The 27,540-nt window shown below is 39.0% G+C and overlaps 3 protein-coding genes across 5 annotated transcripts; all 3 read left to right on the top strand.

The window, feature by feature from the left end:
• Positions 1-391: 391 nt before the first annotated feature.
• Positions 392-13,596, top strand: si:dkey-119f1.1 (uncharacterized protein LOC557127 homolog). Of its 3 annotated transcripts, none has more exons than XM_040126109.1 (27): positions 392-476; positions 880-1,018; positions 1,238-1,373; positions 2,569-2,674; positions 3,027-3,163; positions 3,503-3,564; positions 3,691-3,771; positions 3,927-4,028; positions 4,223-4,342; positions 4,475-4,573; positions 4,868-5,014; positions 5,381-5,469; positions 5,618-5,782; positions 6,108-6,286; positions 7,690-7,891; positions 8,413-8,527; positions 8,904-9,064; positions 9,420-9,555; positions 9,652-9,732; positions 9,860-10,030; positions 11,136-11,273; positions 11,494-11,639; positions 11,830-11,955; positions 12,086-12,191; positions 12,532-12,684; positions 12,915-13,012; positions 13,254-13,596. In XM_040126109.1, the coding sequence occupies exons 1-27, from the start codon at positions 466-468 to the stop codon at positions 13,348-13,350; spliced, it is 3,303 nt and encodes a 1,100-aa protein (XP_039982043.1). In that variant the 5' UTR covers positions 392-465; the 3' UTR covers positions 13,351-13,596. The 3 variants fall into 3 exon arrangements, with proteins under 3 accessions (XP_039982043.1, XP_039982042.1, XP_039982045.1); XM_040126108.1 differs by having other exon boundaries at positions 397-476; positions 877-1,018; XM_040126111.1 differs by lacking the exon at positions 392-476 and adding an exon at positions 481-571.
• Positions 13,597-14,198: 602 nt separating this feature from the next.
• LOC120788686 (uncharacterized protein C1orf115-like) lies at positions 14,199-18,226 on the top strand. The gene is made up of 2 exons (XM_040124662.1): positions 14,199-14,591; positions 17,196-18,226. The coding sequence occupies exons 1-2, from the start codon at positions 14,274-14,276 to the stop codon at positions 17,331-17,333; spliced, it is 456 nt and encodes a 151-aa protein (XP_039980596.1). The 5' UTR covers positions 14,199-14,273; the 3' UTR covers positions 17,334-18,226.
• Positions 18,227-18,732: 506 nt separating this feature from the next.
• tmem18 (transmembrane protein 18) lies at positions 18,733-20,709 on the top strand. Its single transcript, XM_040125521.1, has 5 exons — positions 18,733-18,918; positions 19,120-19,237; positions 19,970-20,024; positions 20,160-20,253; positions 20,390-20,709. Exons 1-5 carry the CDS (start codon positions 18,826-18,828, stop codon positions 20,486-20,488), a joined length of 459 nt encoding a protein of 152 aa, XP_039981455.1. The 5' UTR covers positions 18,733-18,825; the 3' UTR covers positions 20,489-20,709.
• Positions 20,710-27,540: the final 6,831 nt, after the last annotated feature.

Here is a 27,540-nt window from a genome sequence, read left to right as displayed (position 1 = left end):
TGTATGTCAGTGATTCAAAGTATGATTAGTAACTGGCACATTTACATCAGTCAGATTACCATTCATTAGGATATACCATGGACTGAATGTGTTATATTAAGTCACAGCCAATACAGTGGCCTTTATTGTCAAACGTTCAAAAGTATACATGAACCGATTAGGATCGATTGCCTTTTATTTTATTTTGATTCATTCTCACACGTTCAACAAACATTTTTTTTTTCAGTGAGGGTTTTTATTAATGTTTACGTTACATAGTCTAACATTAAAAGTTAGTTAGTTACATTAAAAGTCTTCGCAGTTGAGACGTGACGATAATTCGCATAGTTAAAGAAAAAAAAGAGAAAAAAACATAACAAAAGTCGATCTCGCTTATTTACGCGAGATTTCCGGTGGACTAGTGAGCGCGAATTCGATTAGCTGCCCAGTGGTCCTTCCCATCATCAGCTGTGTGCTGTGCGGTTGATGCAAACTAGGTAAGCTGTTACCCCATAAGCTATCATAGCAGTCGTCTCAGTTTCTTATAAAGATGCAAAACTAACCACAAACTACTCAACTGCCATCTACCTACGTAATAACTTTCTGTTTAGCACGTAACGTTAGTTAGCCAGCTAAGCTAGGTCTGTAACGTTGCTAACCCGATGTAACTTGCTACTGCTGCTGTCAATGTTTAACTTAACCTTCGGCCACTATTCTGAAAGTCCTCATACATTGAGGCTGCCGAAAGACATTACGCCAGCGAACAATGCCAAGAAATGTGACAGTAGTGTTTTAGCTGGAGAATGAGAATCGTTGTTCGAAGTTCAACTACAACCATGACCCCAAGCTAGTAACTCTGGTGTGTGTTTACTTTCACTTTCCTTTCTCTCGAAAAAGTAGGTTGTCTAGGATGTCTAAAAGGAAAAGCAGCTCTGTCAATGAAAACCCAAACAAACGGGTCAGATCTGTCCAGGAGGAAGAAGAGGAGAATGAAAATATTGATGATGGAGACCAGGACGATCCTCTACTGAGTAATCAGGTACTATATGTAAACTCACTGTCATGCTATATTACATTAGTTTTAGTTTTTGTCTTTACAAAGAAATTATATCTATGTGTTAATTTCTTATAATTCCATTACTCTTAGTTGATTCTCTGGGAAAAAATAAGAATTGCACAAGGTAAATACATTACATTTGTATCAACCTGTATATGTGGCGTGGATTGGAGTGAAGTGACCGAAATAACTTGTGTTTAGGTGCAATGTGCTGGTGAGGTGGTGAGTGATGCAGGGATTGTGGAGAGCATCACATTGAAGAACTTCATGTGCCACTCACTCCTCGGCCCGTTCACTTTTGGCTCCAATGTCAATTTTGTTGTTGGCAACAATGGAAGTGAGTGCAACCACTTAACCAGTGAGGTATTCCAGAAAAGAGGATTAGCAAAGTATTCAGACATTTAAAGCTGAAATTAAAAGAAAAACCCTTGTTTCCCAGTCCAGAAACTAGGTTTACTGCCTTAAACTTGTGGGAGGTTAACATAATCATAGCCCCGTGGTCCAGACCTGTTTTCAGGCTCAACTCTCTATAAATAGGCTAAACTTATGTTACCACCTTTTGACTGGTCTGAAACTTTTCTCTGATGCTGTGTCCTGGCAGGTCTTTATCTTGTTATACTATGACCATAAGTCAGATAAAGGTCAGGCCCATATCAGTTTATAGCGGTCACATAACAATTTTAGTGAACTCGTTTGCTTTTATATTCCTGAGAAAAAGACTTTTGGATAAAATTACCATCATAGCCACGTTTTTGAACGTAACAGGCTCACCTTTAACTATCGTTTAAAAATTTTGTACAAGCTAAATGAAAATATATGAGGTTACTAAATTGAAGAATTTATTAAGATTAGAATTACAAAGAAGATGACAGCCAGCAGCATAACGAGGCTCTTGTTTCACCTACTACATCATCTGATGAAACCAATAAAGTCCTTGTATAGAAAAATATTTTTCTAATTACAAGTAAGCGCAAACTATCTTGCCTCACAAATAATTTTGTTATAGTTTTACATTCCTCTCAGAGCCGTGTTAGCAAGATATAAGAGATGAGCAGTGATAGAATGAACTAATTAGTCATTACCCGTGTTGTGATTTTGATTTCATAAATTCCACAGTGAACTACTAAATATTGGTTTTGTTTGTGCTGCTTGATTGTGAAATGCTTTCTTTCGTCATACTATGTGTTTAATATGTGCTGCTCTGTGGCCATTAAATTGAAAAGGTGTCCCTTGAAATATCCATCATTAATTGATGTGATTGGTGCTTGACCCCTTGCACCCGCAGTTTTAAGTTGTGCAACTGCATTTATTATGAATGATAATGTTAGCCCTAAGTTGGCTCTGTGTCATTCTGTAAACCTAAATCATTTTTTTATGTAAACTGTAGTCAGGCTTTTCACTATAGGTTAACCTTCTTTCCTGGAATGCTGTCTATTCTTTTGTGTCTGTCTTTTCTTCCATTTAGTTCTTCTGTTTATTACAGTGTTGACCTTTTTTTTTTTTTTTCTGTGCACAAACTGCTTGCGTGACAGGTGGAAAGAGTGCCGTCCTGACTGCTCTCATAGTTGCTTTAGGTGGGAATGCACAGGCCACAAATAGAGGATCTTCCCTCAAAGGTTTTGTGAAAGAAGGAGAAAGGTAAAGATTGTGTAATAGACGATCATTTTTGTCATGTTGTACCTGAGACAGGCTGTAGTTTCCTTTTAAGGGCAGTAGAGGCAGAAAATTTTGTGAATATGATGTTTTGGCTCCTCCTGCTCAAACTCCCAGCTTTCTTGCTTGTAGTGTCAGGCATGGTACACTGAGGAGGCACTACAAATTTGAAAATGCATCATTTGTCTGTTGTCTTTTCTTTTAGAGAGAGCATGGCTCTCATATCCCATCATAAATGTGAAATTGTGTGAAGTGTCACACACAAAAGTAAGTTCTTTTTTAAAAGCTGCATCACTTGACTCTGAGTAGATTTTAATGTGTGTTACTGTTTCTTCAGCTCAGCTGATGTGTCGATTACCCTGCGTAACAAAGGAAGAGATGCTTACAAACCTGAGGTGTATGGTCCAGCCATCATTGTAGATCTAAGAATAACACGCGAGGGGTTGAGAACCTATAAACTGAGGACCAAGTCAGGTAAAGACCAGGAAGGGTTATGGGTTTCTCATTTTCAGTATTTTGTTAAGAGACCACTGCTACATCTCGGCACAACAATATACAGTGTCATATTTCCACCAAGTAAATTTAAAGTTGACCATCTTTTTAAAAAAAACAACAACAAAAGAGGCTTTTCATTTATGTTATTTATTTCAAAATTACAAAACACTGCTGAAGAGTAATAGTATAAAAGGAATAAAAGGAAAAGACAAAGGCAAAGTTTTGCAATACTGATTTGCAACTATAACACTTCCAGTAGCTGCCTGAATAATTCTCATTAACCATTAAGAATTCATAAACATTTTTCTCCTCTTGTAGGTCAACTTGTCTCAACCAAAAAGGAAGAGCTCATGTCCATCCTGGACAATTTTAATATTCAGGTATGAGCAACGCAAGTCTTGTATGCAATGTTGTTTAAACTTTGTCACGACAAAATGAAATCCTGTGGAATAAACCTGAGTTGCTGTGTTGGTGAGAAGGAGTCATTAACTGGTTTTCTTCCAAAGGTCAACAATCCAGTGTCAGTTCTCACTCAAGAGATGAGCAAATACTTCCTACATTCCAAAGGAGAGGGGGACAAGTATAAGGTTTGTGTAAAGTAATTCTATATGACTACATTTTTAAATGAAAATATTTTTATCTGTTGTTCTTGGGAATTTTGACTGAGACAGATTTTCTTGCTTACAAATTGTGATTTTATTTATTTATTTTTTTTTTTTAAATGATCATTCATCTTGCTCAGTTTTTTATGAAAGCTACACAACTGGAGCAGATGAGAGAAGACTTCATCTACATCAAAACCACCAAGCATGTCACGGAGGATAAAGTGGGGCAGAATAGTGAAGTAAGAATTAGTCTGCCTTCCATGTTTATTTTGAAGTATATTGATAAAGGACTATAATATGGTTAATACATTTTTAAGCTTCATTGTGGATGTAATTTATAAATGTATTTAATTTATTTAATAATGAGTTGAGTAGTGTAGCTAGACAGCTTAGCTAGTTTATATGACCATGTATGTCTATGTGACTATTACAGTGCTTGAAAGACTTGAAGCGGAAGTACCTGGAGAAAGAGGACCATTACAAGAGCCTGGCATCACTTGACGAAATGCACACGAAACTGGAGGAGCTGCAGAGGCAGATGGCTTGGGCGTTGGTGAGATCATACCCTCCTCCCAAAAAAAAGGAATTTCCAACCTTTGCCCATTCCTCTATGTCCCAGTGACACGGGATTAGTGCAACAATTACTTAAAAGATCATGGTTGTGAGAGTGTGTTAAATTTTGCAGGTGACAGAGATGGAGAAGGAGTTGGAGCCGATGAAGGAGAAGCTGCGCTCAGACAGACATTCCACGGAGAAATATGATGAGAAAGTGGACGAGTGGAAGGTGTGATACTTCTGTAGTACTCACCATATAGTTAAAAATGGCATGTATTTGATTCTCATCATCACAATTTTTTCATTTTCTAAGGATAACACCAGAATCATTAAAAAAAAAAACAAAAAAAAACACAAAAAAAGTGTGTATTTTTAGTATAATTGTAATTACGAGTAATTAAATAACTATTACTTCTGTTTGATTGTTCACACCACGGCTTTGCACTTGTCCATCTATAGCTCTCTTCTATCCTCTAACTTTTAACCCACTACTTCACTGATCTGTTTTTATGTAATCATGCAGAACAAGGTCGAGGAGGCTGAGAAGAAGTACAAGCAGATCCAGGAACGGTTGGAGGGAATCACCCAGCAAGTCCAGGAGCTCCAGCCGAAATGTGCTGAGCTCAAGGCCGAGGCCCAGAGACGTAATAGTCTTCTCAAAACCAGCGAGGTCAGGTTCTTAAGATTTGTCGTCAGTATTGTATATCTCTGGCATTGCCTCACATTTTCTTTTAATCAGCTGCACAAAATTGCAGTTCCAGTTGCTAACATGTTTTTAGTTTGAGTAATGTAGTCTATGTAAATCTCATATTTTTTAGTGTCTACAAAGGAACACGCTGTGTATCTCTTAACTTTTCCGAAAATGCTTACTCGTGCTCATCTGCATTTTTTCTGTTATCAAGTAATCTGTGGCAGAACAGCTTTGTCAGATATAATAGGACAGAGTTGTTTGACGATACTATTACAATTGTGACGCTTTTTTTGCAACTCATTAAATGACCAGTGTTTCTCTTCTTCATTTATGCGTGCACTCTAGGTGACTGTCCACCGATGCAAAGCTAACCTGAGGGACCTGGAAAAGGATAAGGTTCAGTTGTCCTCAAGGATAAATGATCTCAAGCTGAGGTACGTCTCCATCTGGTTTTCATGTCCGTCTCTTTTGCATTCAACCTAAACTACGTTTTCATTCTGTGTCAACTTCCCTGTGCTTTTCATCCCTCTTCTTATTTTTGTTATCGCTTTTTTGTTTGTTTTTTGTTTTTAATCTCTCTAGCATCAGTCAGACAACAGCAGCTGAGAGTCAGGCCAGGATGGAGCATATGAAGCAGATACAGGCCAAGCTAGAGAACCTCGTACACCAGGTTTCCACTCTGGAGCAGCAGATTGAACAGTATCAGCGCGCCTGCAGCCGTGCCAACGAAGAGAAAGGAAAGATGAGGTAAAGAAATGTGCAAATAAGGAACTGGGGCAAGAGGAGAAAATTATTCACACATCAGTTTTATGTGAATCCGTCCCGCAGTCCTGCTTTTAAAATGTAAATACAAAGGAGTTACAGATTCTCTTGTTTTATAATCCAAGTAGGCAACAATCCACCTCAAGGGTCTTTTCAGCAGTCCAAATTAAAAATGGAAATTAGGGCCCTTTGTAGATAATTAGCTTCCTTTGAGCCTTTAATAAACTCAATTCGAAGAAGACTTGCTGGTCTGTAGAATCCACTCAGCAGTAGCCTTTAACATAGCAACATGCCCACCTTCTGTGTTCAGGAGAGAGCAGGAAGTGTTCCAGAGGTCCTTTGAAGCCAACAGAAGAAACTTACAGACTATGGAGAGCAGTCGCTCCAATCGGCTGCGGCGTTTCGGAGAGCACATGCCCGCATTCCTCGCTGCCATCCAGGAAGCTCACAAAAGGGGCCAGTTCAAGCACAAACCCCGAGGACCTCTGGGTAAGACTTTGGTGTTCAGCTGTGCACAAGTATGAAAGTTCATGTCACGTATTAAGCACCCAGGGCTTGACTCACTCTCAACCCTTTGAATGACAAATACAGTGGATTCAGGGAGTATTCAGACCCCTTCACTTTTTTCCCTTTTTGTTGTGTTGCAGCCTCATGCTAAAATCAATTTGAATTCATTTTTTCCCCCTCATCAATCTGCACTCAATACCCCATAATGCCAAAGTTTCAGTTTTTTCTTTTTAATGAATTTGCAAAAAATTCTAAAATTCTGCTTTCAATTTGTCATTATATTTTATATCTCTGGCATTGCCTCACGTTTGCTTTTAATCGGCTGCACAGAATTGCAGTTCCAGTTGCTAACCTGTTTTGATTATGAGTAATGTAGTATATAAACCTCCAATTTTTAGCGAGAGTGTCTACAAAGAAAAATGCTGTCATTACGGGGTATTGGGTGTAGATTGATGAGGGGAAAAAATGAATTGAAACGATTTTAGCATAAGGCTGCAACATACGAAATGTGAAAAAAGGGAAGGGGTCTGAATACTTTCTGAATGAACTGTATAACACCACACATACACCACCAATGGGGTAATATATTTTCTATAATAAAAGTATTAAGAGTAGATAGTTCCTATTGTCTCTTTATTTATATATATTAAAAATTAGACCAAACTTCATAAAACTTTCCTTGGTAATTATTAGTCTTTGTGATCAGAGATTATAAAGAGACACAGTCTGTCATTCTGAACATTTAGTATCAGGCTTTGTCTGACTCTTTCAATGACAAAGAACAATCTTTGAAGTGCCACTAAAGCCTCGTGTGGTGCAATTTCAAATTCTTGTTTGGATAAACCTGTTGGCAGGACAGACCTGTCTCCTAGTAAACACAACTGGTGAGATTCTATTAATGGTTTATGAAGCCACCCTGCAGTTTATTTGTATACTCGTTTTCAAAAAGGAGAGACACCATACAATAATAATGAAACGGCCAAGGTTACATCACATTGGCTGGCAGTGCAGGGAAAGGGATGTAAACATGTAAATAGAATCTTGTAGAATATTCCCATTAATAGTCTTCAATTGGAATCTTTAAGACTGAGAGCAGAATGTATTGTTGTGACAAAGTTTATTTCCTTTTTAACTATTTTATTCTGTTTTGTGACTTCCTCGTAAAAATTTAAGGATAAATAAATAGACAGTGTCTACTATAAAGTTGTAGAAATCTTAAAAAAACATGGGAGATGTGTTCTTCCTTCCATGGGAAGCTGAGCAATGTTAGACCCTTGTTAAACTCAGGTTTAGGACCCAGAAGATGGACACTTTGTCTTTCTGAAAGTGGCAGAAATGCACTTCTAACCTACCTTTTCTTTTTATATTTCATTTCCTTCTACAAGGTTACCTTATTAGCCTGAAGGACCCAGAGCTGGCCCTGGCTGTAGAAGTTTGTCTTAAAGGCCAGCTGCAGGCCTTCACCTGCGACAACCATGAGGATGAGAAGGTGCTGCAGGGCCTCATGGCCAGAATGCTCCCCGGAGGCCGCAGACCTACCATCATTACCAGCCAGTTCCTCCCTCAACTGCATGATACAAGAAAGAGGTGAGGACATGTACATTATTCCCAGAAACAATTTATTAAAAGCCTGCTTAAGGTTTAGCAGCAATTGCCTGCTAAGAAAGCATTGGGCTTGAAGGTTTTCTCCTTCACAGTGAATGACGGCATTGGTAATTTAATTACTCCAGTGATAAGGCGTTTTCACTAGTTTACACAGCTTCCTGACGACTATGAAAGCCCTATAAGGGAAAGACAGGATGGCAGTGCACTCTATTTGCCCGTGTTTGTGGCTATGGCTGCTGTGACCGTTTGAAACACAAATCACTAGACAGAAATTTGTTAAGCTGCAGGAGTGGTTTGAGAAATGTCAGGATGTTTTTGATGCTTTTATTCTGCTGTGACAAATTGTTACTGTTAGAGTAAGTATTAATTCAAGCTGGCCTCAGGTGGGATTGAGTCTGTTATACTAGAAGTATTGATTTTGTGTGAAATATGACTTTAACAGTGCAAGATTATTTAAAGAGTTATAACCAAGTGGTCTTGCTTTGTTTTGTCTTTTGCGTCAGGGCCGTAAAACACCCCGATTACCCCTCCGTGCTTCAAGTTCTAGAGATCGAGGACCCAGTTGTGGCCAACTGTCTGATTGATCAGAGGGGTATAGAGAGCATTCTACTCATTAAGGTAAGAAGGAATTTCATCACTAGAAAAGTCCCAGTAACACAAGATATGCTATGTAGCCATGTATTTGAAGCTGATGTCAACCATCTGCAAAGACCAGGTAGATGTGTCTTATGAATATGATGTAGTATGTAGTATATAATGTACTATGGAATATGCTATACACTGGTATATACGACTTTGTAGGTCTGTTCATCCATGATCTGATCTTGCTCATGATGTAATCCATTTTATCATATCTCTTAAAACCCGGGCTCATATTTAACCCTTATGATGGCAGAGGTTGCATTTAAGAGACACGTGTAACCCCTGTTTTAGTTTTTAGTGTTCTGAAGGTGTGGTGTATCAACATGGCTTTTGTTTTTGTGTGTTTGTGTAGAATCGCACAGAAGCTCGGAGAGTGATGCAGTGTAGAAACCCTCCTCAGAACTGTGTCCAGGCCTTCTCTAAGGACGGAGACCAGATCTTCAATAACCGTAGTTACACTGCTGAGCAGACCAGAGCCAACTACCTCTCGGGAGATGTTGAGGAGGAGATCAGGTGGGTGGGTGGGTGAGTGGGTGAGTGAGTGGGTGAGTGAGTGAGTGAGTGGGTGAGTGAGAGAGAGGTTTTACCCTTTTTACACCAAAATTAGTGCATATGTGCCGTTTTTTGTAGACTAAAGTATACCCACCGATGTGAAAGGGGGCCCTAGACTTTATACTTCACTCCTGGATACCTCTGGTCACCAGGGGCATCTCCTGCTGACTTCTTGGTGTTGTAGTGTTTGATAAAAGGAATCCTGTGTATATCTTGAAACAATAAAACAACAGCAACATAGAAGCAGGAATTAATTAGCTCTCTTTCTCTCACTCTGTCTGTTATCCCCTCCTTTGGCTACTCTCTTTCCTCACAGGCATTTGCAGAGGGAGATGGAGAACCAGAAAGCTCAGGCAACTCTCTTCCAGCAACAGATGAAAAAGTTGGATGAAGACATCAAACAAAACGAAGTGCTGCTGAAAAGAGCTCACATAGAGAAGAAGACTGCCAAAGTAACAAATCAATATTCATCTCTTTCTGAAAAATCTTTGTACTATGAAATATTGAGTCAATGAATTTTGACTGTGAGGTTTGTGTAATTGATTTAGGATAACGCCACGAAACTACAGCTGGAGCTAACAGATCTACAGAACGTAGAGGAGCCTCAGTCAGCGGACCTCAAGCCGCTGGTTTGTACGACACACATCGTAACAGTGCAATACATAGATGTGATTCACATCCTATGCTGGTGTTAAAATGTTATAAAAATCTTTGAATAATTGTGATTTGTTGCTGTCACCACCACTGTCACCACAGGAGGAGGATCTTCAGGAGATCATTGCTAAAATCTCATCCAAGCGTGCTGAGTACGACGAGGCGCAGACTCAGATGGCTGACCTCAAGGCCTCCTATGAGAAGTCAGAGCGGGAGTACAAGCAGCACAAAGAGCAGATCAACACTGTCGCTGAGGAAGCTGACTCAATCAAGGTAGTGGAATATGTTTATAAGATGTCCACTCAATAAAGCCCCTTTCCCAATGGAAAAATAAGCCCACTAGCATCCACTAACATCTGGCTTTTGTCTTTGATGGGAAAAGGTACAGTTAGCATTCATTCCAGGGTCAATTGACTCTGAAGTAGTCCCAGGTATTTATCAGCTCCAGCTCTGATCGTCAGTGATGCTATGATGTTCCGGATGTTGGCACCTAAATAGCAAGGAACTTTTTTTTTTTTTTTACAGTCTATGGGAACAACATGCAATGGCAATTTTGTTCTTCGTATGCAACATTACATACTGCACTGAAGTAAGATATGATAAATGAACCATAACAGTCACTGGCCTCCACTTTTTCAACTTATTTAAGCCATCTAATGAGTAAAATAGTATGTTAATTTGAATATATGGACTTAAAAATGCGTAAATGTGTGTACAGCAGTCACACCTGTATGCAGTTACAGGAGAGTTACAGGAAACCAGTATAGGCAATAGGGTAATAAGAAGGCAGGATTTTTCAACATTTGAAATTTTTAGTCAGATAGTGGCAGAATTTTAGATGTGTTGTAATATGATCCATGTTCTGATGGATACTGTTTTTCCACAAGCACGGGGTGCCACATTATAGCCTCACCTGTGAAGGTTTCAAATACAACACTTTGCAACACTCCATACAGCTTTGTGGAGTGTTGTGTTGTAAAGTGTTGTAAACACTAAATAAGTCCTCCATCAGCACCTCCTTACCGTGTTTCCTTAAATTAGGTTAAATTAAATTCCTGGCTGGCGTCAGTTTGCTTAGGCCTTTGCTGTGAAGGAGCTGCCGAAATCTTCCTTGCAGTTTGCAGTAACCTAAGAGCGACATTGCACTGTTCCTGAAAAAAGGTTCTTAGAGGTTAGAAGACATAAGATCTGAGTCTTGGAGCATGTGGCAAAACTCCATCCAGTCGTAAAAAATATTAATTGTGTCCAAAAGTCCCTGTATCCAAGTCATTCGATGGTTATTGTCAGCACATTCTCACCATAGGGACACCATCCCGAGGTAAAAGGGTGTAGTGCATGTGGTTATTTGTTGTGTGCTTGTCCTTTTGCTCTCCTACAGGAGGAGCTGAGTAAGACTGACCAGGAGGTGATGAAGTGCAAGCATCACAAGAAACATTATGACGAGAAGCGCAGCGCCCATCTCCGCAACATCCAGACCCTCGAAGCCAACCTGGAGAGCAAGGAGAAGGATCTTCAGGTGAGCCAGACAGAGATGTGAGGGGTGACTTGAGACATGAGACAGGACAGGACGCCTTAGCTGAACACTTAACCCCTTGGAGTAGTGTTACTGTATATTATGCCTTGGTTTTTAGAGTTTAATAACCATCAATTTATCAATGCTGTAGATTGTGTACCTTGGAAGTTTTACATGCATTTTCTGTCAAAAAATAAAGGGTTTGCTTCCCTCTGTGCTTCAGACATCTGTGTCCAAGGCTAAAGAAATCTGTCCGGAGCGCCTGGAAGTGCATCGGACAGCCAGGAGCCTCGATAGCGAGATCAACCGTCTCAAGGCTAAGATCTCTACCCAGCAGGAACAACAGGGGGACCGTGAGGAGGTTGTGAGGTAAGTTACCTCGACCCCTGTGGTAAATGATTGTGACATAACCATAGCCACTACAATGAAATTTTCCTTTTTTTTTTTTTTTTTTTTGTGTGTGTGTTTGTCATCTAAATTAGCAAACTGTAGCCCAGCCACCACCCCAGACATCTAAAGATGTAAAGCTTCTTCTCTCCTACCCTGTTTTCACCTCTAGGCAGTACCAGGAGGCTCTGGAGAACTACAAGAACCTTGCACAGCAAATGAAGAACCTCAACAGCTTCATCAAAAGCCTCGACAGCGTTATGAACCACAGGCTCCAGGTTTACGCTGAGCTCAGGAGGCGAGTTGTCAAATCAAAAAAATTAAGCTTCTTGAATGTGACACCGCCCCCCCCCTTGTTTGTTCTCCTCCTTTCTTCCTTCCCTCTTTGTCGACCTGATCCCCTTTCTCTGCATCTCTGGTTGTCGCAGGTTCCTCTCAGCCCGCTGTAAATACTACTTTGACAGCATGCTGGCCCAGAGAGGCTACACTGGAAGTATGACCTTTGACCACAAGAATGAAACGCTCTCCATTTCAGTAAGAAGAACATTTGATTTATCAGTTGGACAACACTTTAAGCCTCATTTGTGTAACCACAGTGAACTGTAGGTCACACGAGTTGTGTTCTCATAATAATTATTCCAGAGTTCAATTCAAAACAGCTTGTAACCTGGACTGTGAGAAGCAACAATTCTAGTCTAATAAAAGACAGGCTAAATTATGTATCAGCAAGGTTAAAGTCCAAATAAGAGCACAGTGAATTGTTTCATTGATTGTCATTTCTCATAAAAACATGAGGCATGACTGTGTTTTAAAGTGAAATGCAAACAACAAAGCTTTCTTGTACAAAATTGATTTTTCATCCACTGCTGTGTAGGTGCAGCCAGGCCAGGGAAACAAGGCCGACTTGAGCGACATGCGCTCTCTGTCGGGAGGCGAGCGCTCCTTCTCCACTGTTTGCTTTGTGCTCTCTCTGTGGGCCATCACAGAGGCGCCTTTCCGCTGCCTCGACGAGTTTGATGTTTACATGGTAATAAGAGACTGTTTATATTGGTACTGTTAAGACTGTCTGGATATTAAATGCCTAGACTGTGAAGTGAAATCATCTCTAGTCATAGCAGCAAATACTGCAGGAATTGGAGGGAAAGTTGGGAGAAAGTTCATATGCAAGGCCATTGACAATTGAAGAACTGTCTCACTGTGTTTAGCTTCATTTATCAAAAGATAACATGAATCTTGGGTTTTGTTTTGTTCAATTAGGACATGGTGAACAGGAGGATATCAATGGACATGATGCTGAAGGTGGCTGCTGGTCAACTCTACAGACAGTTCATTTTCCTCACCCCACAGAGCATGGGGTAATCACTCATACAACCTCCTTTTGTTTATATATTTTTTATATCAAAGCAGTTTGACCACCCAGATACTGATTTATTGATTCAGTTACTGTATGTTATCTCTGAGCTATGATAGACTAATCCATTCAGGAATAAAGGCCATGTGATTTTTAGTCCGCTGCATGGTTTCTCTGGGAAACCTAAAAGGTACGGCCATGTCATCTTTGTTGCTTTTCTCCTCTGTCTCCAACCCCCCCCCCAGTACTCTTCCTGTGAGCAAAATCATCCGCATCCTGCAACTGAAAGATCCAGACCGTGGCCAGAACAACGCACAAAGAAGTCAAGACGAGGACCAGTAGTATTGCTAGCTCAATTTTCCATGAAAGGAGGTGATGAGACCACTTGGAGTTGTTAAGACCCTCTGTCTGACGCCAGGACACAGGCCGCAGTGGGGGGCGAAACAGTTGTACATTGATTCCTGTTTTTAGGTAGTAGTTGTTAATGTTGAAGAAGTGCAGCCACATGTTGTTCTTTATCCACCAAGGTGGCCTCAGTTTTTAGAAGGTTTACTTCTGTCAGTAAATAAACAAGAATAATTGTTCAAACTTTTGTTTTGGAGGCAGCGTCTTAAATGTTTTGTTCAATAACATTGAATTACATTAAGTGTTTTGTGCAAGGGTAAGTGTCTTTATATCCTTTGTCAATGTAACTTAAATGGCTTGAAACTTATGTTGTTCGTTAAAACCCAACAAGTTAATAGACAAATGCAGTGTTGGTGGGTTTTTTAATGCATGGAATAGATTGAATTCAATCTAATAGTAAATAAAGTTGGTTGTGTCCAACATTATGTGAGGTTGGGTTGCTGAAGGAAGAACAAATACATGGTAATTCAGGTTCTGTTGTTTTTTGTTTTGTTTGTTTTTTATAAAAATGCTAACTAGGTCATAATTCAGGTTCTTTTTCTTTTTGACCACAACGTGAGAAGACACAGAAAGCACATAATCCTGGATGATATTCCTCAACTCTATTTATTATTCACAGGATTAAAGTCATCTTGATTTAGATCTGCATTAAAACATTCAACCTGAAACCTGAGACCTACTAAGGTCTCAGGAGGAAGGATTTAGACCTTTAAGGGCTCTGTGCCAAATCTCCCACACAAGGCGGTCCACTGGAATGCACGTCCACTCATGCACATAACGTCTGTTGACAACCTACCTGACCTCCTGAGGAAAGTGGTACCTTTTCATTACATCCCTGAGAACTGCAACAAGCGGATAACATGAAGCCTAAACCTCTTCCATCAAGGTTGTTTGACCGAAATTCAGCCGCAGCACCAGGTGAGACTCTGAGTATAGGAGCAGCAAAGTATCAGCGACATGTGGACTGTGTGGATCCCCCAGAGAGTGTGGAGACCTCTGCCTATAATGACGGTCAGCCAGTGGCGGACGGCGGCAGACAAAATAAAAAGTGCCACAGAGAAATACACTTTGCCTTTCTGCCAGAGAGGTATGAGCCACTGGTGGATGATGAGGCACAAGTCAAGGCAGAAGAAGAGAAGAAGAAAAGGAAGAAAGAAAAGTACAAAAAAGTAAAGAAGGTTGGTGTTTCTTTTTAACATTTCTCCTAAAATGTTAATAAGCAATACATACAGGCTTGCAAATGCAGTGTGTGCATTCTGATAGTATAGTATTCGCCTCATGAGGATCCTTCATCTCTGGCCCCTTTGTATTTTCATTGTAACTTCAGCGTGGATAATTTAAAATGTGAGTCACAGTTGTTTTCATTTTGGCATTATTCAGCCCCAAATTGTTCTAAGAGATTCCTAATTATTGGGAAAACTGCAGAACTCTCAGGTTAATGAATAGGAAATAGGAATCCAGGAAAATGTCATTTGCACAACATGTGGACTGTTCTTGTACTGTTTATTCAGTGATGTTACTGCATGATCATTCCAATTTTCCCATTAAAAAAAAAAAAAATCAGGCTTAAGTTTCTGATTATTGAGGTAATTACTGGTCAAAAACAATATTTTGACAGCTGAATTTCTGACAGTTCTAGAGTTCAAATATCACTTAAAGCTCAAAAACCTAAACTTAATATGCATGATCAGCTTTTATCCCAGTCCATCCCAATTATCAGATAAATATTACAGCTGTGTTCTCTTTGGCAACCAGCACCAACCCCTCTCAGACTGCTGGCCTAACTTCTGGGCTCACGTTGACCCAGCCAGACTGAAGCCAGCGATTACTCTTAATAAAGAGCTTTATAGCTTCACATGTGTCACCTCTCTTGCCTCTTGTCTGCCGGCGCCCGGCAGAGGAGACGGGGGGAAAATCCTGAAGAAACGACGAGGAGTTCAGGACACGCTGTCCTCACTGTGGTGAAGCCTCTGAGAAACATCAGTGGTCTACATACTTCACAGTTTGCTTTATAACCCAGCAATCATCAATCATCCTGTGATCATGTGATTGACGAGGGAATGGCTCGTGGAATGTATATCACATTCAACATTACTACAATAAGTGTTCATGAACAATAACAGAATCTTTATCAGTGGGGTTTGCCTGCGACAAAACAAGCTGTAAGATGTCAGGACAACAAATCATATGTTAGTATTAGACTAATGTTAACTAGTAACTATATTTATACTATTTTATATTATAATAGTTTGGTATTAGACTCAACTTCCAAACTGATGCATATCGACATTGGTGCACAGTAATAATATTCAGTTCCACTGGTGAATCATATTTACAGACTAAGAAGTAGGATTGTTTTTGAAAAGAAAAGCACAAAAAGGTCGAAATGGTTTCCCTCTGGACTGTTTAGCATTTATTTTGTTTGAAATTATTATTATTCAGTGGATATGAATACATTGCGTGAATTGTTATAATATTGTGCAATGAATAGAGTTTTAAAAACGAACCTTATATTGATTAAACCTGTGTCTTTTCTTGCAGTTCCAGTGTGGGTAAGTTGAAATATGTACTGCAGTTGTTTATTTGTATTTGTTTTTTTTTCTTTCTTTCAATATGGCCTCAATCAGCCTCACTGAAATGATTCGGATACACTGTTAATTAATCAAAATCTGCAAAGCTCGTGGGCTAATCAATCTTTTCAAATCTGCTGATTCAAAAATAATTATTTCAGATGTAAAGTTTTATCTAAAGTCAAGTTAATAATCCTCATAGGTTAATTATTGTCATGAGCAGGTGGATCCCTTGTGATAACATATTTAAAGGACGAATCGCTTTAAAACCCATACTCAATTGAGATTTATAAGGAAATGGCTTATGGAATTTGACCTCAAACAACATTACAACAATAAGTTTATCTGTGACCAGGCACTTGTGTTCTATACTGAACACTCTCATCAGTCAGTTGTGGCCTACATAAATCTGTAAAAATATGCTGAAGAGTGCCAGGTAAACAAATGATAAATGAGCAACAGCCTGCTATTAATACTTGAGTGTGAGAGTTCATTCTTGGCCTTGGGAGTAGTTTTATACACACACACACACACACACACACACACACACACACAAATCTTCAAGGTCAAGATCAAGGTCCATGTACTAGCTTTTTTAAAGCTGCTATTATGCTTTTTTTTAGCCTTTAATGCTCTATCCTATTTCAAATTAGCTTGATAGTTGGCTCAACAATCAGTTTTAAGTTTCAATAATAACTTATTAATTAGTTCAAGTAGTGAGCAGGGTCATTTTTACATACCACACTGAGGAAGTAGGATTGTTTCTGCTTTATTCTTCTAAAACACCTTATTTCCTGTATCCGCTTCAGCCGGACAGCCCTTTCCTGTTCAAAAGGGGACAGGAGACAATAGTGTTCACGGGAGTCCTTGTTTACATTTTAGGGTTAAAAACAGACTGCACCTCTCCCCCCCGGCTGTGCTTTTGTTCTAAACTGATTCTAATCATCGTGAAAAAAATATGAAGTTAACCTAGTTCTGTAAAAATCACAGGTAAAGCTTTGTCTATCATCTGAATACTGTGTGAATAAAAATGATAATGATATGACTGTGTGGGGGTTTTTGTGAGGGAACTAATCACATTTGGTGCAAAACACAGTGTGTGCCTTGATCCGTGTTAATTTACCTTTGGGTCCACCTCTGAATGACTGAACACATTTGTAATAGTTAATGTTAAAATCATAATTAAACCACGGCTCTCTGTTTGTCTTTCAGAACGTTGGCAAGGCACTGCGCGCCACCTGGAAGTGTCTAATGCTTGGTCTGTACAATTTTGCCCTCGGCTACTCTACTCCGATCACGGTGGCTGCTACTTTTGTCCCTGACTTTCACCCAGGCAGAAACAGGACCTGAGCTGATCTGCATGAATCTCCTCCAGTTTCTTTACAAACTCTAGTGCAAATACCAGCAGTCCAATATTTGTGTATTTGAAATTACGTTATAATGTTATTATGTTAATTCTGATGTAGGCAGATGTGATATGAAGTTATTTTTTTCTTAAATAGGCCTTTTTCCACAACAGACATTTTGACTTGTCATAGTATTAAAAGCACAGATGTGGCTTATCGCATTAATAATGGCTCTGTTCTATTAATCCGTCCCAGTCATCATTAATTCCAGTATTTACACCTGTGCTTCCTACTGTGATATGTTAAAAAGTCTTCTGTGCAGAAAGACATATACATGAAATCTTAAAGTCTTGTTGTTGATCATAATGTGTGGACATGATGTACAGAATACCATGAGCCACTTTTTAACCAGATTTGCAGAATAATACACTTTAAACATCATAAAATTGGAGACAGAGGCTGTAAAATTGAACCAATGCTCTCTATATGTACTCCTTAACCCTATATCACACATTACTCATGCACTTATTAACCCCTTGCTTAGATACAGGAAAAAGTTGTGTGCCTTTTTCTTCATTCAAAGAATTTTTTTTCCATTTTCTTTGTATCAAGCATCTAGCTGGTGTTTGCATGTGTGCGGAGGGATAATGTGGGAATGTGGCACCTACAGCAGGACAGGAGTGACTATACAGGAACATTTACTGTAGCTGCAGTTGAAGTGAAGCAGGGCAGGTACCCCTATTTCTAAAAGGGGTTTTACAGGAGACCTAACAGGGAAGGGAGCATCAGTGAAGCCCCTAAAAGGAGGATTAGAGCAAGGCTGAAAGAGAAAGAAACCAGGCCGTGCAGCACAACAAAGCTAATGTGAAATACTGCAGCTTTATGAAAAAAAAAAAAAATATATATATATATATATATATATATATATATTTTTTTTTTTTTTTTTAAAGTTCAAGGACAAGGTCAGTCTGTATCTTGAAAGATTTTAAAATGAATACAGATCATAGGCTGGACAGGGGAAGACTCTCGCACTTATTCTTTCACTGTGTTTATTCCAGGATGTTGTGGACTGATTTGCAGATGGACACTTGGGATTGTTATAAAACGGAAGGAAAATCTATATGTTGTTTGATTTTGAAGACAGCATAATAGATAAAAGAATGTTATATGTAATTGATTTGTGTATTTTACCAGAGAAGGCAATTTTTTTAAAACATTTTTTGTAATGGTTTTAAATACAATAAAAAATGAACTGTAAATAAACATCAGATCTTATGCTAACGTTTTACTTGACTATATTATTGTAGTTCAAGGCTGCTTTGTCTGTACTTTCATGTTATAGTGTACTTTTATTCAATGAAAATAAAAGTGTGAAGATTAGTCTCCTTCGTGACGTACTTCGACTGCGACGGGGGAGCTCCTTCCGCAGTCTTGTCTTGTTGACATGAGACCTGAGCTGAGGCACAGTCAGCGGCTCGGCTCGGCGTTTTGTGAAGATGACGGACCCGAAAGCAGAGAACATTAGCTCCATCCCCGTCGACGGCTTCAGCCACTTAAGAGTCACGTCAATATGGACGTTTCTCATGTCTGTAAGTCGGAAATTTGACCCGCGATTCGAGAGGCTAGCGTTAGCTCTCAGAGCTAGCAGCTCGACCACCGTTGGTTGTTGGTTCTGTATCGTTTTTATTCCAGTTCAGCAAACAGTTTGCTAACAGCTGCTGACTCTGTATTGTTTTGGGTTGTTTTTTGTTTTGTTTTGTTTTTTTTTTAATTTATCCGACTGTTTGTAGGTGCAGTGGTCGGAGCCCTGGCTTATCGGGCTGTTGGCGTTTCATGTTGCGTGTTTGTTTCTGACGGTGGTGACCTGCAGGTACTACAGAGCTCAGATCTGTCACTTTCTGCTCATGGGTACGTGGAGAAGAAAACACACCTGCAGTCAGATTTACCCTCAGTGCAACCTGCCGGTTGACTGTACCATCATTTGACATCGTTAGATGCTGCTTATCAAGTGTGGCGACTGGTTTAAGAGTCACTTACTTAACGAAAACACGTGGATTTAACGTTATATTAGTAAAATATGAAGTCAACTACTACTAATCGCTACTTTTTGATATTCTGTGACTTTTTCTTCATAGCCCATATTTATATCCTGATTCCTAATATGTGTTTGTTTTCTCAAATCAGTAATAGAGTAAATATTTGTAATATCTCTGTGGACATCATGAAATCACATGCATTTCTTTAATGTACACTAGTCTAGGGTAACATGCTGTATATGGTTTTCTAACTTTAATTTATTTACATGTATATTTTCCCACATATGTATGTGTGTGTGTGTGTGTGTGTGTGTGTGTGTTTCCAGCAAAGACTGAATAATACAGATAAACCTCAAAACGCAGCAGGGCACTGAATGTGTATCGGTAAATCCTGTGTATCTTATTTGGGTTTGTCGCCACAAGAGCTAATAAACAATGGTAAATGAGACCCGATGCTAACACGACCGAAGTAAAGAAAGAGTCAAGTGTCCAGTAAACGCGCTGTGTTGCTGTTGAGAGTGTGTGTGTGTGTGTGTGTGTGTGTGTGTGAGTGTGTGATCTTGACCTCTTGGTGTTCCCAAACTGACACGACTTCTCTCCACAGTCGGCATGGTGTACGGCGCTGAGTATCTGAATGAGCTGGCAGCTATGAACTGGAGGTAAGACCATTGTTCAGCAGTATTTCAGGGAAACATGCAAAATAATGTTTGTTCAGTAGCTCCACCGGCTCTGTTCACAAACAGGACACAGACTGTTATCAACAAATGCTCATTAAGCTTTATTACTGTTTGCAGGTCTTTTTCTAATTTCCAGTACTTTGATTCCAAGGGCATGTTCATATCTTTGGTTTACTCGATTCCTCTTCTGCTCAATACAGTTATCATTGTGGTAAGTTTAGCTGTCTATTTTCCATCCTTTCACATCAAATCAAATGTTAAAAGCACCATTCAGCAGCAGGCGTGCCACAGGTAACACCTGCTCATGTGCATGTTTGTGTGTGTGTGTGTGTGTTACATAATTATAGATGGTGTGGGTGTACAGGACCTTCTCCGCTATGGCTGAGCTGAAGACACTCCAGCTGAAGCGAAAGGCCCGCAGAGAGAAGAGAGAGAAGAATGACTGATCTCTCTCCATTTTGGAGCTGGAAGGCAGATTCCTTCATGTGACTGTAAAAAAAGGGATTGTTCGCTGGATTTCTGTTTCTGGTCGCGACTTTTGGAAGGTGCTGCTGAATGTGCTGTACGCTACAAGATTAACGAGGACCAAAGGACAGTCACTGTTTTCTATTTAATGTTTTAAAGGGTGTTAAAATGTACAAATAAAATACAAGCATTTTTGAACTACTTTTATGTGACTGGATTTCATGGGCTGGGAATGTTGAAGTGCTTCAGTTAGAACTTCAGACAAAAGGGGCAGGAAATGAACCATGGAGAGGGGAAGAAATAAGTTTGTCTTTTCAAGAACCCATGCACCATAAGTTGTGGGCCTTGTCTGTGTAATAAGTTCACAACACGTGGTTTAAGCATAAATACATTTTCATCACTTCATTGACAGAAAAGTAATGTGTATAGAGACGTAAGGAGGGTAAAAGAGCATAAAGTAGGTTGCTCTCGAGTCTTACAGCAACTACTTTAATTCACATGTAACAAAATAACATGGAAACTGTACATTTCAACATTCAAATCCAATGCTACAAGGTATTTCATTTATTTGAATCCACAGTCCTTAACAGGCTACTCTAGGCCTGACCAAACGCCATGATAGAAAAAGGGCCACGCAAGTCTTAGCAGGCTTTATATGCCAGGATTGGCTGAACTGGTCTAACAGTTCCCCGGGGGGGTTTACTGGGCTCTGATACTGGGCTAATCTCTTTGTGTAAGGCAAGTTTGACCCCTTCACCTCTCCCAGGAGGCCTTTTTTTTTTTTTTACCGGCAGACAGTTTGACTTTTCAAAGTAGGAAAAGCACACGTCTCACAAACAACAATATGCCTCCAGACCCACAAAAGCACATTTCACTGAAGGGGTCTGTCACAGTAGCAGCTCTTGTTGTCACTGAGGAGGCAGAGGAAAGGCCTATGGACAAACTTCATGTTGTCAAAATCTACATTTTGGCTTCTTGGCTTGTAATGTGTTAATTCATGATTTATTAAAGTGGCACAGTATCTATTTATTAAATCATGTTTTGGCTCTATAGTCTAGAATATGCAATACGGAGAGACGTATTGACGACCAAAGGACATTTAGTTTTAGTTTAGTTTTGTATTAAGTGTCTTTTTAAGAAAATATTTTATTTTGAGAACTTTTTCTATTGAACATTAAAGCACCGCAAACTGCATGACAAAATGATTATACACAGCAGGCAGAAAAAGTCACACAAAAGCTGCTAAGGGAATATACAGTGAAACTGCTACACAGTATGTCTGAAAGAGCAAAGTTCAGACACTGGAATTTGCCGGCACACCACTAGAGGGCAGTACGGACTAAATGACACGAGACAGGTGCTGCTCTCCAGTAAGATCTGACACTTTTTCCTTATTTCACGCTCTTTTTTATTTATTTTTTTTTTTTTACCTTTTTATCTCAGAAGAGACTTGACAGGATGTCTTGCCTCAACCTTACCGTTTCTATGATTTGTTTTCCCAGATGCTGGTGATATATGTTGGTATGCTTTGCCAGCATTCGTCCGCCGGGATCCATTAAATGCTGACATGGGATTGCAGTCGTGATGGGACGTTATCTAAGAAGATGGGGAGGAGGAGAAATGGGTGTGTTAATAATGACATGTTGGTCGGTGAGATTGGACAGGAGGCTCCTCTATGACAGCTAGAAAGAAGAACCGATCACCTCTGGAGGGAACAGGCATTAGAGGTTGCACTCTGACCTCTCTTCGGTGACCAAGAGCAGGTGTTAGGAGAGACACATACATCAACGTTGCCGCAACCACCTCAGCATCCCCAGACACATGAGTCATTTCTGAATGAAAGATTAAGAACAAAACTTTAAGAGGGACAATTTTCTCTTCAAGTTCAAATGAAGATTTCGGTGGAAACTGTCCTCCGTTTAAATCTTCTGGTCTGATTGGTGTTAAAGTCGTAGCCAAATTCACCAGTTCATGCATCTCGGATATGGCTGCTTTCCTTGAGTTTGTCATGCACAACCGTCCAGTCAGCTGCAGTCCTGTGGGTGAACTTTGGACAATAGAAAACACCACCTGTCAGACGGCTGTCTCAAGAGATGGCGATAATGTTCGAGCTGAAAGGTGGGGAATCATCTTCCGTGACAAAAAACAATGAGACAACATCGTGAAGTGTATCTTAGAACACACAGCTGAACAGTGGAAAAGCATAGAATAATCCCTGACTTCTGTTGTTGAACATCTACCCTGCCAATGAAAGTGACCCCTGACCCGTGTTAAACGGTTCCAGAACCACGCAGAAGGTTCATTAATTTTAGTTTAATTGAAAGGTTAAGAGGGGCCTTATCAATAAAACTTAATTGGTAAAGTGTAGTAGGCTCTTATTGGAAAAAATATGAAGTACTTTCTATAACATTAGGAATGTTATAACAGCGCTTTAAGAAACATGTGGAAGCACTTGCGTAGAAACTGACATAAAGATCAATCATGTCAGCATATTATGTTGAGCTGTGGAAGAGGCTCACACAGGTTCTTATACATACTTTACAGATGGGGACTGAATCATGCAGAATTACAGATGTACTCTAGTGTCTGATCTGTACAAAATATGATAATTATCAATAGGGTTTGATATTAGCACAATGACATGGTACAAAAGTAACTCCTAACAGCCAATTCTCCATTTTATTTCACCTCAAGTAACTTTACGGATTCCACTTTATGACGGTATTACATATACAATTCGTATTTGTGGCTGCATGACATTAATCCAAGAATCCATGTTTTTTTTTGTTTTTTTTAAAATAAATGCTTTAATAAATTCTCTTTTTATACCAATTTCCCCAAAAAGTAGTCTGACATTTGGTATGTTTGGAAACTTTGGAATCTCCACTAGAATTTAACATAAAGTTATTTAGGTTTGAACAATGTTAGGCTGCACAGCATTAGTTTATAGCCAAACAACCGACCCACTGCTGGGCTGCTACTTGTCAAGGGGTAACCCCACCCCCGATGATTTAAGATCGTTTGCTCTAACAGATGTTGGTAAAGTTTAACTTGATGTAACTCATTTTTCATAAATTTGAGAATTCCCAATATGAGAATTATGTCATGAAATGATTATTTTTAAGAGATGATGAATGATCTTATTGAAGTGTTGCCCAGCTCTGATGTATATACAAATCCCACATCAATTTTATGTTTGAAAAACCTTTAAATTCCTATGGCAACTTACAAATGTATGGCTTGGATCCACAGATCCACCCCTGAATGAAAAGAATATGAGTGAAGTTTCTCTATCATGTTCTATCTCAAACTAAAATTCCCGGAAAAAAATAAATATGAGCTTTTTTTCAGTCTTCTTGTTAATGTTTTTGTTTGCAGTGTATGTCAAGCCAACTACCAGCTATTCCTATTTGGCATTTTTCTTTTAACTGCATATGAAAGAATGAGAACAAACAGATGTTGTATAGCCCACATTGGCACTGTGAGTTTATATTTTGAGCACAGAAAGGAAATGAGCTCAAATGACTACAATGTTCTCTTTCACTGTTTCTATACAATTTATGTTGGCTTGGCTCCCAACATCTGTGGCTGTATAATCTACCGATAAAGATGTTCGGCCAGGAATCTGTGTTTATTACCGTGGTATGCTAATTAGGAGCAGTTTAAACCCCTGCTCCTCAAATCTTGTACCAGTTGTGAATATACGTTCCTGCACGGCAGCAGAGATTCAATTTAAATGAATGTAAGCAAAAGCTTTTTTACATGAGGTTTGAGGTGAATATATCAGAATCTAAATATCAAACATGTTAGAGATAATATGGACACATGAGCTTAGTTCTCGGCTATAATGGGGTCAATTGTCATGAGACCTCACCGGTGATGGCAAACCTGTGGTAGTTGCATTTCAATTCCAGTCTGAAACATAATTTAAAAAAAAGAACTCTATATTATACTTTATAGAGCTGTTTTTTTTTTTTGGACAATCACTATTAAGGATTTATAAGCAGAATATAAACACCCACACAGGTTTTAAATTACTGTGGCTGATTGCGCCTCTAGTCACGGTAAAGCTAGTTTGAAACTCTGTAAACAAGTAAGAATGATAACAGGGTGAACTGTGGCGGGTAAACTAATGGGTGCAACAAAACTAACATGAGAGTCACACAGTCCCGAGAAGAGCTCTAATCCGGCAACCTAACACCTGTAGGGGGACTATGGGTGGGTGTGGACTTAAATAAATGACTTGTAATACACTGCAACTGCAATGTAGTTTTAAGATAATGTAAGGACATGTATTTGTCCACAACTCCTCATATGAAGCATCCGCAACTGGTGTATGAACAGATAACGGATGCTTGAAAACATAATATTAGACAGTTGTAATAATGAATGTAATGGCTTTATGAGTTTTCTGTACATTCATAAATTTGGTCAGTCACTTTGGTCCAAACTGAATTAATTCAATAACTACTGGATGGATTACCCTTAAATTTGGTACAGGAATTCATGGTCCCCAGATGATGTATCCTATTTACGTTGGTGAGCCTCTTACTTTTCCTCTGGTACCACTATGATCATTGCAGCGCCAGCATCAGGTCAAAATTTAAGTTTGTCAGATACTTTGGTTTATGACCAAACACCTGCAAAACTAATGCTATTCCCAAAATCTACTTATGTTTAGTTTTAGTTTTAGTTGTATTTCGGTGTCGTGACAAACATCTGGTCGAAACATCTGGCCCATTATAAGCACTTCTATATCATTTGAAATAACATATCTATGTGGGGAAAAAAAATCCAAATTACATGTTCATTGTAAAGATTTGCACCATCTACAGTTTATCCTGATAAAGGGCTTTTTTTCTCTTCTCCCAGGCTTTTTCCAAGTAACTGGCTAATTTAATTGTAAGGATGTATTTGTGTGTGTATCATATTTCATCAGTTAGGGTGACGTATAATGATGTCAGCAATGCTATACCGTGTTATCAAGCATGCATTAACTATTAATATGCTAGTCAATGCATACTTTATATGAGGAGTTGTTGACAAATACATTAATAAACACCTAAAATGTCCTTATATTTGCTTACACCTACATTAATGTATGTTTTATGGATTTATCAAGTGTTTATATACTACCTCTAACTGCTAAATAGGTGGAACGGGGTTGAAATAAAATATTACCCTGTGGCTTTGGACACCGAAGGTAGCACACTCTGAACTGTTGGCGGTGTCCTGTTGTTGCTGCTGCAGCAGCAGCATCTCTCAGCTGGTTGAGTCACAATGTGACTGGGCATGCTCTGTAATGCAATAAAGAGAAAAGAGAGATAGAGGGAGGGAGAGAGAGAGAGAGAGAGAGAGAGAGAGAGAGAGAGGAAAAACCGGAGTAACTGATATAGAGTGATAGATGACTCACTCAGTGTGTGCTTCTGAATGAGTCACTGTGATATACATGGTTATATAGATATATTTTATTAGACACATTCTGCATATTGGTGAAGCATAAAGCCTGCTACTGTCTGATAAAGACTGGAATAAAATCGCCAGGAATTACAGCAGGATACACTACGCTACGTACACTACTTATTTATGACATAGACCTAAAAAAAAGAATATGACATATATTAAATTATATTAATGTAACTTTCGGTAATGTATTTTATGCTTTATCAAACACAATATGTCTCCAGGATACAGACTTAAAGTCACAGAGGGCTTGAACTCAGTGACTCACTCTGTCTCACATCCAGTGAGTCATCGATCAACCTGTATCAGTTACTACACAGTCCAGATAGAGGACGATCATCTTCTTTCATCACCGTTTGCTCTTAGAGGAGCTACTGAAAACATATATTTTTGGTAATTATGGTATTAACATACTTAAACATACTGAGGTCTCATGAGAATCACAGTAGAAGCTTCATTGTTATTGTTAACAATTCTGAGAACATTTTGATTCAATAATATCATAAGAAATCATAATAACAACTATAGTGCTGTACAAAGCATAATGAAACAAAATAACTTCAATAATGTACAAAGATAAGAAGAGGAAAGCAAAATAGGAAAAAAATGACAGTACAGTGGTTTTATACTATTAGTAAGTGGAAAATAAGACAAAGTACAATTAGAAATGCAGGTTTTTCAAAAAGAGATTTAAAGGTAGATACTGATTTGGTGAGACTTACTTAAATGTGGTAGTTTGGTTTAAAGATTGTGGTCTTTGCTGAAAAAGTTCCCAATGAGAGAAGCCGTGGTTTTATTGTAGGAACTGAAACAAGAGATTTACTTACCAGTCTAAGGGCTTACTCTAGCATGTAATTTGTTACTGGTTCTAAGATCAGTTACTAGCTGCAAGAAGTGCTGTGGTATCACTTTAAGCAACAACTGCTGTGTGTCTCAAAACAGATGTGTGTACTTTTTGGAAGAAAAGTAATTCTCCAGATGGAGAAAGATCCCAAAAAACAAAAAAAAAAAAAACTTAACTACAATCAATTGACATCAGTGGATTTAAATTTCACTTGAGATCATTCCTGGCATAATTTGTCCTCGACTTACTCACCATTCCCTGTTTTTGCATATACTTGCATTCCCACAGTGGCCAGTTGTTCTTTGTTACACATATCCTGTGGTATTGTGGGAAGCTGCAGATCATATCATCAACTCTATGACAAACAAAGTTGCTGCCAAGTCATCCCCTACAGTATTTTAAAATTTTCTTACACCAACATATGGGACACTTTCCTTCATGTAGGGACGTACTGTGTAAATACAGACAGTAGCAATGAGATTGTAAGGAAACAGACCAAAATTAAGTCCATAAGTATTTGGACAGTGACATGATTTTTGTAATTTTGCCTGTGTACACCACCACAATGGATTTGAAACGAAGCCATCAAGATGTGAATGAAGTGTAGACTTTCAGATTTAATTCAAGGGATTTAACAAAAATATCACATTAACTGTTAAGGAATTACAGCCATTTTCATACATAATGGCTCATTTTCAGAGGCTCAAAAGTAATTGCACAAATCAA

Source organism: Xiphias gladius, chromosome 4 (assembly GCF_016859285.1).
Source record: "Xiphias gladius isolate SHS-SW01 ecotype Sanya breed wild chromosome 4, ASM1685928v1, whole genome shotgun sequence".
Lineage (NCBI taxonomy): Eukaryota > Metazoa > Chordata > Actinopteri > Istiophoriformes > Xiphiidae > Xiphias > Xiphias gladius.
This window is presented reverse-complemented; position numbering and strand designations above follow the sequence as displayed.